This window comes from Physcomitrium patens, chromosome 13, assembly GCF_059467195.1.
Source record: "Physcomitrium patens ecotype Gransden chromosome 13, ASM5946719v1, whole genome shotgun sequence".
In the NCBI taxonomy this organism is placed as follows: Eukaryota; Viridiplantae; Streptophyta; class Bryopsida; order Funariales; family Funariaceae; genus Physcomitrium; species Physcomitrium patens.
This window is the reverse complement of record NC_143422.1, coordinates 8,006,295-8,017,316: the sequence shown is the minus strand read 5'-3', so window position 1 is coordinate 8,017,316 and position 11,022 is coordinate 8,006,295. Positions and strand designations below refer to the sequence as shown.

At 37.4% G+C, this 11,022-nt stretch overlaps 1 protein-coding gene and 1 long non-coding RNA gene across 2 annotated transcripts; one reads left to right on the top strand and one right to left on the bottom strand.

The window, feature by feature from the left end:
• Nucleotides 1-7,444: 7,444 nt before the first annotated feature.
• On the bottom strand, nt 7,445-8,164 carry LOC112290666 (large ribosomal subunit protein eL24). Its single transcript, XM_024537214.3, has one exon. It carries the CDS (start codon nt 8,034-8,036, stop codon nt 7,551-7,553), a length of 486 nt encoding a protein of 161 aa, XP_024392982.1. The 5' UTR covers nt 8,037-8,164; the 3' UTR covers nt 7,445-7,550.
• A 207-nt stretch (nt 8,165-8,371) lies between these two features.
• LOC149987926 (uncharacterized) lies at nt 8,372-9,915 on the top strand. The gene is made up of 2 exons (XR_016506023.1): nt 8,372-8,516; nt 8,844-9,915. It is a non-coding gene; the product is annotated as an uncharacterized LOC149987926 (long non-coding RNA).
• Nucleotides 9,916-11,022: the final 1,107 nt, after the last annotated feature.

The window sequence follows — 11,022 nt, the reverse complement described above, 5'->3', positions numbered from 1 at the left end:
ACCCCGCCCAGCCGGACTTTCGCGGAAGCAGGGCCTCTCCTTCCCTCCCCCGCCCTGGCTGATGATCTCCCGCCGCGTCCCCCTCAACCGGTCATTCCCTCCAAGACTTCTCCCTCGTTCGCCACGTCAAGATGACGACCGGCTGTCACCCGGTTCGAATCCGGGTGGAAGCGCGCGGTGATAGGAGTCCTTTCACGATGTGTTCAGACAGCACGCTGTCGTTTTTCTTACTCCTTATTAGAGGGCTATTAATATCCCTCTCTCTAGTCGTAAGCAACGGTAATAAATATCTTGGCTTCTATTAAATCTTTCTTATTTCTAAACCCTGCTGTATGACTTGGACTTTCCACCCTCACAGTGTGGCTTTTCTTTTTGTGTTTTTGTTTTTTCTGTCTGCAAGACATGAAGTGCTCACACAATAGGAGAAATAAAACATATGAATAAGTTTTTTAATACGTTAATTTTTTTGTCGATGGCACTTGGTCTCCGTGTCATGTATTCTAGCAGCAGCAGCCAGAGCAAAGGTCAGGAAAGCAGGGGATTATTGGGTACTAGTTTTGTTTTGGTGGAGGATATTCTGAGAGCTTCGTCATCCAGAGAGATCTGTACTTTGAACATACATACATAGCTTTCTTTAGAATGAATCAAAATGGGTGGGCAGGTGTATGGGCACCATGCTCACTCCTCCATATGAAGGGGTTCTCATGAATGCCAACAATGGATGGATGAAGTTGTCTCTTTTTGTGAGTCTTTTAGTTGATTCCTCATTTCCATTTTTTTTTTTTTTTTTTTTTTTTTTTCCATACAAAATGCAGGTATGTGCTTACAGTTCTTTATGCATGCCAGAGGGAGCCAGCAAGGCATGCCACATCATCATCAGGGCCCTACTACCACACAAGCTGCTGCTTAGTAAGGGACCCAAATCTGCTCTCTCTCTCTCTCTCTCTCTCTCTGCATGTCTCAGTTGCCTTACATCTACCACAGCATTCATTCACACCACAAAAAAGTAAATAAAAATAGTGACAATGATAATAAGATCAGTCAAATGTTGCAAAGTGAAGTTGACATAAACAGTTGTTATAAGCATGGTGAGGTTGGCAAAACATGGGACATCCAACCATTGAAAAAACAAACAAATATTCAGCCAATCTCATAGGAACATTTCAAGTTTATTGAAAGGGGGGGTAAGTAAGTAAGTAACAAATAATGTTCCCCATCTTTCTCCTCCTCCTCCTCATCTTATTGCATTTACATTTATTTATCTCTTGTTCATCAATTTGTACTCCCATAGGCTTTTGGCCAATGCTTTGCAAAGAACAAAATATCTCAATTTTTATGATTTATTTATTTATTTAATTTATTTTGAGGGTATTTTGAATCATGGGTGGAAGGGGGTGGGGTACAGCTAAGAGGGTAGGGTGGATTCAATGCAAAGAAAGGCCATAATTGTTGGTAAGCCAAAGGGGGGTTCCGGTGGCACCACGTAGCTCCTTTTGCTATCCCAAACATGTTATTCTATCCATCAGAACGAATCCATCATGTGTGCAATGGGAGGAGTGGATACATCCCTATTCTTACCCAACCCCCATTTCTCTCTTTCTCATTCTCTTAGATATATATATATATATATATATATGTATATATTTGCAATTTTCCCTTCCAAATGTTGTGAGTGGTGTGTGGAGGGACATCCATTTCTTCATGGTACTACCCCTGCCCACAGGTGCTCTTCTCCCTTCCCTAAGTATTCTCACATTTCATCTCACCTTGCCAATGCTTTCTAGCATCATGTACTACAACCAACAACAAACAACACATCATGCTTGAACAAGGAACTCCTTAATGGAAAAAAAAGAGAAAAAAATAGGAAAAAATAATTATATCCATTTATTTTAAGTTGGTTTTTTATGAATGTAAAAGAAACGTACAGATGAAGAAAAGAGAAATAGATATGATTACTTTGAGGGTACATTAAAAACAATATTAACGTTTAAATAATATTTAAATATCCATTAAAATTAGGTGGGGTACATTCTTTGTATTCTTCTTATTCTTTTAGTTCACCATTATAAATTAACATCAAAGACTTAAAGAATAACGATTAAAACAAAACAGTATAAATGATATCTTGGCTTGGTTAAATTAAATTTTAAAGTGAAATAGATTTTAGGCGAATTTTGATCTATATTTTTTAAAAAAACTTGCTAAACATTTGAGGTCTTTAAAGGAAATTTTGTATGATAACTTAAAATGCATATATATATTTATTTATTTAAATCATAGTGACTATTTTCTCAAGTTACAAATATTTTTTTGCAAATATATATATATATATATATATATATATATATTCTCAAATTATTTAATTATTTATGTTTGTGCATATACACAACACATGATTATTTATGATAAAAAAACATATATATATATATATATATATATATATATTTTCAAATTTTGTCAATTATGCACCCATTTTGATGGAAACCCCCTAGCCAATCAAAAGGACCTTGTTACATCCTATGGATTATCTATCTCCAAGTCCTTTTCCTTGGCAAGATAATCAATTCTATTCTTATCTTATCAACTGGTTGGGAATAGAGAACGGCTGGGAACAGGAATGGAGGGTTCCAAGGGTGCATTGATGCTTAAAAATAGAGTGGGTTGCTTTATCGTTCCCTTATAATATGTATATTATTTGGATATATGCCACTGCGCGGTCACCACGTAGGAAGGGAGGAGAGCATAAAACCGTGTGTGGGAACCAAGCCCTAACGCCACTCGCCGAAGCAGCGTTAGGTTGAAGAAGCGTCACGCTCTTCAACAACCGATGACTTCGATCCATCGATGGATCTGTCTTTCGCTTTCCGCACGTCAATCGTCATTCCCCGAAGGATCACTACCACGAATCCTCGTCATGGCTCAAGCTCTAGTTTCTCCATTGTACGATTGCTCGCGCCGATAATGATACATTGCTCCAAAGGTACATTTCACGATCTCATGTGAAACGGGTTAGAGACGACTCTTCTCACCATATACAACAGGTATGCAGAAGTTTGTCGCCGTGAGCGCTAACCGCCCCTCGCTAGAACAAATGCAAGCTGCGATAGAGAGAGCGAGGGATGCTGGGAAGTTCCCGCAGCGCAACGCAACACGAAAATTTCGATGCGGGAAAGGAACAAGAGAAAGGGTGCTGCTTCAACTGTTTCCTCACTCTCGGACTCGTGCGTGTTGGAGCGGCAGACCCGGTCAGCACAGCTCTCTCTTGCTGCTAGCATTGAATCGTACTCGCCCATATCTAGTCTACTTCGGCAAGCAGGCGCAGGAGATCCTGCGTCCCATTTCGATCTCCGAAAAAGCTCCATGGTTTGCAACTTCGTGGTCCTCACCATCGCAAGCGCTCACTGAGTCGGCGCTACGAAGACCATCGCACATCAGCAGCATTTCCGGATTTGCAAAAGCGGGCGCAGAAGGCAAAATCTCGGCCTCGAGAGAGCGACGTCGGTGCCCCACACACATACACAAGCCACCGTCGTCGTAGGAAACTCGTTGGATGAACAGAGATAGTCGATGGGATGAATGTTGGATGAACGATATTTCGTTGATGAATGTATACCAGTGAATGAATGAGAACTGGATACAAATGGGTAATTGTATTAACGTACTTTATTTTGTATTCGAAATGTAAGGGCGACATGAATGAATAATCTAAAAAATTATTACAATGTATAATAGTGGATTTATTATGCATTAATGTAATAGGATATTTGAAGTTACAATTTTATTATGAAACAAGAAACAAGTTCTCAAGATTGAAGATGTTGTTCTTACTTTTGTTAAAGTTTACTCTCATGATGTTTTTTTGAAAATAATAATAATAAATAATGCACATGAAAACTTGAGTAACTCTACTCCTCGATACTTTGCAACAAGTGCTAAGTGTGTAAATATTCGTTGAATGTTTTTTTCATGTAAAAACATCTATGAGTATTGAGGAGTACAATTTAAGTATTGTAAAAATTAGAGGCTTAGCAAGTGCACACTTTACAATATTTAATTATGACCTTACTTAGCACATTCAAGCTTAACACATATGATTTAAAATAGTTTTGATAGAAAAAAATATAAATTAATAATATTTCCATGTGTATTAAGGATTCAATTATTATGCAAAACGACTAACAAAATTGAAGAACAAATGAGATGTGAAAAAAAATGAAATGAATAAATTTTAAATTTTATAAATAACAGAAAAAATGCACCAATTTTTTCTAACAGCCAAATTGTTTTGTTAAAGACTTTTATTTCGGTCTTGTATGATGATTTAATACAATACATTTGTTTGGATATCCAAATTTGATTGTGCATTTCAATCTTAAATCAAGTTCTGAGTAATTGTATACTCTATATAAACTGTTTCAATATCATACATCACGTTTTTAATTTAATTCTTTTGGCTCCAATGTATAATAAGAAAACTTATTTAAAGCATTGCAAATCAACCTTTTGGTCATTGAAGGTTGAAGGGAGCCATAAAATAAAATAAATTATATTTTACATTTATTGATTATAGGATGAAAAATAAGTTGGACTTTTAAGTTTTGTTTACACTTAATTAGTCTAACCAATCAAGTTATCACAACTTTGTATCTTTTCTTCTAAGAGTGATTTTTAGAATACATGATGTCACAGATAATGTTTTTAAGGACTCATTTCAAAAAAATAAAGTTGAACTTATAAAATTGTTGTAAGGATGATATATATATATATATATATATATATATATACAAAGTTTTATTATGTATATATATATATATATGTATGTATAATAAAACTTTGGTTACATCATCAGTACCCACAATACTGAAACATGGTGAAACATATCAAAGTATAGTTGAACAATTGGACTATATGTATACACACACACACACACACACACACACATATATATATATATATATATATTTATATTTTTAGAGAACATCCAAAATGTTAGCACTTGCTAAGACTACAACAATATATCACCAAGAAATTAGGCAGTGACTTAAAAGGTAGCAAGTCCACATATGTATTCTTTTAATATTTAAGTTTTCCTTTATCTTTTTTTTAATGTTTACTAATTTTTTAATTCCTTCAATCTTATGAGAGCCATTCTCTGTCTTTTAAAAAACAACAAGAAAGCTTGTCTCCCTTCCCCATTCCCTTTCCCTTTGACTGTGGGATCATGCAACCCAAATGAGGTTGCCCCATCCTCTTTCCTTTTTAGTTTCTTTGCATTTCAGGAGTTTTATGATGTGGATGAGCTGGTTTCTCCTCCAATCCATTGCTGCATAGTGGCAAAAGAGCCACTATCGTGCAAGCCAGGCAGAAGAATGAATGATGGATGGGTGGGTGAGAAGGTGGTGGTCCATGGCCAAAAGAACACACACCCATTTTTTTCACGTGTTAAATCTTGCACACACACGTAAATCATTTTGTTGCCTCGGCTTAGCTTAAGCCCTGCCCCACCCCTCATCCAGACCTGCTAGAATGAAAATGATGTATGCACATGCATATATATATATATATATATATAGGTACTAGTGGTTTTACTTTATAGAGTTCAATTAGTTAAATATGCATATGTTAACCTCAGCAGTAATTTGTGAAACTGGATCTGTGGATACACAAATTGCAATTAAGAACAGAACCACACAAGTGGCTGTTAGTAGTGTTTATGGCAGAGTTGCAACTCCAGATGACCTAAGGTAACACAGAGTGCTAACAATTTGACCAAGATTATCCATTTCCCTAGTGCTGATATGTTTGCATGGCTGAAAGGGTTTTTAAGATAGGAACTGAGTTGGCCAGAGGAGGTCATCGCTTTGACTGGGGAAGCTGCCATGCACAACACTACTGGTCCTACAGAAGAAGAAGCAAAACAAGAGAGCGAAAAAGCCAGTGTTGGAGACCACAGTGAGAGTGGGTGCACCTCCCTTTGATTTTCCACTTGGTAGGACACATGGGCCCCAGTGGGAGACGTGGTGGTCGTATTCTTTGCCACATCATTGACAATGCTACTTGCATGGCCCTCTTTTCCAAGGTTGCACTGCGGCTCAGAGGACTGCTCACACTTAACTGATGGATCCACCAGGGTGAGAAGCTCTTAACCATTCCCACCTGAGCCAACTTCCTCTCTGACATTCTTTCACATTCATGTAATAATAATAAACTACTCGCCTGCCATGGAACTTTCGAATCCCACAACTAGTTCAAAGAAAAAACGAAACATCCTGGAGCAAATTCGGCAAATGGATTTGCGCTCTATTTGTTGCTTCAGCTTACACAGAAGAGCAGGCAACCTTACACTTCATAACTGACTACCAGCCAGGCAGTGGTCACACCCCAACTACACGATGATCTTTAGGAAAGTACCATACTTGAGATGCACAAAAATGAAGTAGCAGTCAGGTGAACTACAATACACAATGCGCCGAAGTTCCCTATTGACAGGATTTCCCTGGAATTTACTTTCCCTTTCAAGTACTACTACTGAATCTTTGCGTTGATAAAATTGAGCAAAACTTCCACGGAAGATCGCGGTCACCTAACACATACTTACTACGAACGCTGACTGGAGATCAATATACTTTTTAAAATTCAATTGACATTAATACAAAATAACTGTGAGGGACGGCCGGTAGCAGAAGCACAGCCACACGGTGATTATCATAGAAAAACAAGTTTTAATGGGTTTTCTTAGTGTACAATGGACTCGTGGATCAGAACCCAAGCAATTATACCAGAACATCAGCTCTTTACCTCATGTAAAAAGAACTCGAATGTAAGGCAAAGGCACAGAAAACGTACAAGGTGTCCAACGGGAACAGATGTCATTGTTTAACACTTTTCTTGATCGAGAAACTACAGGTAGAGGAGGAAGATTTGAAACACATAAACCTGACTTAAATATTCGAAAACCGAGTGGGTCAGATCGCCCAAAAACATCCACCAGCAAATGCCTCACATGGAACTTGAAGAAGTGAAGGCACTAAGTGACATTATGTATGCCCCCTATTGGCAGGAGTATACGAGCAATGTAGGCAGAAATTAAACTACACATTGTGCAGTAGTATTGACATACCACACTAGGGTAAAATTGAGAATATTAGTTCCGACATTAACGAGCGTTGAATCATAAACTAACAGGTTTCAGGGTAGCCAAGAGTTCTCAACCCTAAAAACATCTAGAGTTCTTCAATGAAAACAATAATTGTTGGACAACCGTCTAAATGTCTACATTGCTTTCGGGGATCAAGACAAATTTCCCAGGTTACTAAAATAAGTGAAACGGAATAAACTGAAAAAAAAGAAACGCAAAGAAGAGGCACATATCAAACGAGAATCGTCATTCGAGGATTCAAAGTCAATCCAATGACATTCAGTGGGGAGTACTAACAATCCATTGTGGTTGCCAACTTTGGTGTGCATTACGAGAATTAGATTAACCATAAATTGAACAATCCCACAAAACATGAAGTTCTCATAGCTTGCCCTGCATACTGCCGCCCTTAACGCTTGCCTCCAGCTCCGGTCTTGCCAGCCTTGGGCTGAGGACCCCGTGCCACCTGCTTCCCCACTCCCTTCGTCGTCTTCACCACCTCGGCCTTCTTCGCCTTTTTCTCATCCTTTGTCTTCTTGATCCTCTCCTTGATCTCCCGCAACGCCGCCTCGCGGGCTGCGGCACGCACCTCCGTCTTCTCCGTCCTCTTCTTCTGGATCACCTCGAGCGAGGCTCCCACGATGGACCGAGAGTACGGCTTGTTGGTGGTGCGGCGTTTCTTCTTGACAGTGGTGTCGTGAAGGTCCTTCTTGTGCTGCTTCCTGAACAATGCCGTCCATGACAACTTAGCGGGCTTCAGCCGGTTGTGAAAGTACCGCTTGCACTTACTGTTGAGGAAAAGGAACACCTGACTGTCGCTCCGGATGAACCTGATCCCCCGCCCAGGGTAGATCTTGGCGCCGGAGAACCTGCACACCTCAGTCTTGAGCACCATGGTTACGAGCTAGCTAAGCTATGGCTGAGCAGCGGAAGCGTAAGCGCGGGAGGGATGTGGCAACGTCGCTGCCGCCAAGAGAGAGAAATTCGAGGCCTCTCCCCTACCTCAAAAGCAAACCCCACCCCTCTCCCCCAAAACCCTAATCCCCCTCCACAGCGTCCATGTTCCAATATTCTTCGCACTCTGTTCATCCTTCGCCCTCGACGAATGCCATGAAGTGAAGCCACAATTTCCAACGAGAAACTAGTTTTCGTTTATTGGACGATATTCTGAGAGCTTCGTCATGTGGGTTGATGTTTCAATTCTATCATGTTGGTTGCAATTGATCGCCATGGGAGGTAAAGCAGTTGGATAATGATCATGGATCATTTCCTGGGTTTACGTATTGTGTCTTTCTCATTTGAAACCTGCGGTAGAGTTAACATGTCGCAAAGGAACTGCATTGTGAAATAGATTTTTCAACTCGCCTGATTGCAGGTTAGTTCACCTCCAGATGTTGTGTGATAGATGACGTGATTTCGTTCTGTAGGAGGTGAGAATTGGAGTTCCGAATCCAGTTCTCAATGCGAAGTGGTTGGAATGCGAATTTAGAGATGTTGTCATGCAGTGTTTTTGCTATGTGGGTGTTACCACTCCGGGGTTTTGCAATTTGGGTTCAGATTCTGTTTCAAGATTGAGTTTCCATGGCGTGCCTTGTGGAGAAGAGCAGTATGAATCTGCTCTTAACTGTGAATGAACTGGTGTTTTTCTGTTTTACCTCTGAAAGTTTAATTCTAAACACGACATGTTTCCTTTGCTGAACAGCTGGCTATTACTCATCTGTCCACCTTTTCCTGAAGACACGTTTGTTAAGTTCATTAATGACAGTTTTCCATATTTTATCTGGGCGGGTTATAATTTCAACGTTGCAATGCATATCCGGCGGCAACCTTTTGCAAGGTGAATGAAGGCTATCTGAGGTTTGAGTGGTTTATAAGGAAGGTGATTTTGCCTAAGTTGTGTGGCCTGGTAAATGGTAACTTGCAAAAACTGTGGAGCTGAACTAAGCACTCGAACTGTGTATTGATGAAGAGAGCGTCCGAAACGATTTTTGCACAGTTCTGGATATGGTGTTCTCTTTTCACTTTCCAGTTAGGTTTTCACAGGTAGTTGAAGCCCATTCCTGCACACGAATATCGAACTGAGCGTACTTGTAGTACAGACATGGAAGGAAAACTCCTCGGGATCCCTCACTGCTGGAGATTCTAGTTGAGCTTTCAACCTAATTTCCGTGATGCGAATGCACAAAGCATTTCTCGGCGTTCTTGTCTCAGGCTGAACTCTTGAAACATTCCTTGGATATTGCTCCTTGCTACATCTCCTGCATATTCTTGGTAGAGGATTATGGATGCACTCCAAGAGTAAAGAAATTCGATGAAGTTAGAAACAGACTTGCTCAATCAACCTTGTAAAATCTGGGATACAAAATTTGAGTTGCAATAGGACAGTAACCAAATTTTGTTCGTGTACAGAAAACATGTTGAAATATCATGTAACCACCAATCAGCACTTACAAAATATTCATTTTTGTCTACCAGCAACTTTGGTAATCATATTTCTATAACATTATCGTAGAAGATATTGTATGTTTGTTTTGATTTATTTTTCTATTTTGGTAGAAATAGAATAGAAGTCTATTACAAAAAGAAAAACAATCCATCTTGTTATCAGTTGAGGGTAGTTGTCTAACTAATTTTTCTGTAAGTAGGTAGCTACCTATTATTTTACCTTGTATTAAACTAATCTTGTAGTTTAATGTTTCCACCAAAATAAAGACATTAAGTTCTATATTGTTGTTCAAATTTTAGAAATGTACATTGATATGTCTCCACATATTTTTAATTGTATGTAAGTCTAACTTGAATAAAATTAAATAACATAGTTTTTCACATTGCAATAATTCATAGTTTTAAATAAAATAATTTTTGATACATTGAGATATACATGGTAAAAATATAACATCAAAAATAATAAATTTAATGTTATACATTATGTAGTGCTTTATAGTTAGAGTTGATTGATGTAATGATAGAGAAAGAAATGAAGAAAGTAATCAAGCTCAATAGTATTGATAACCAAATTTGTTATAGGTACCACCAAAACTTCTTTTAAATTGATGATATTATTGTCTTTATTTATTTTAAAATTAGATGCATTATAATCATATTATCTTTATTTGACTAGATTTTATTATGTCAAATATCAAATAGTTATTGGCAACAAATAAGATTCTAATTTTAATTATTTTATATTCTATCTTATATATATAACAAATTTGGCATTAATATAATATTAAATATAATCTCTTATGATGATTTTTACCATCATATTGTACAAATAGATTATATATTTAATTTATTATTTATTAAATTATTTATCAAGTAGATTATTTATAATTTGTCAAATATTATTTTTAAAAATCGTTAAAATATTTATTTTCTATCTAATTTATAAATAATTTTTAGATCTATTTATTCATTTTTATTTTTTCTTTTATGAAATGATATTAAAAATCAATGTATTTGGTCTTTAAATGATGCTTTGGATGCTTATCAAGGACATGAATCTCAAAGAACTAAATAATTAATACACTCTTATGCTACTTAAAATGACTAGAAAAACATTCAAAGATGGTATAACCTTAAACTAGAATGGTTATTACCAAAGACAAGAAGACTAGAAAGTCTTGAAACAAGACTAAGAACTAGAAAGGCATTAACAAGAGTGAAGAAGACTTTATTCTTACCTCCATATATACTATCTAACTAGAAGCTATATAGTGATGTTTTTATAATATAACACGACTAATAGGTGAAAAAATTATTATATTATAGAAGATCTTTTTTTAGACATACGTGAAATTTGAGAATAATTGAAAAGTTTGAAAAGGAGATATTGATGCTAGAAGTTTAACATTCAGATTAGAGTAGGAGGCAAGCCAACA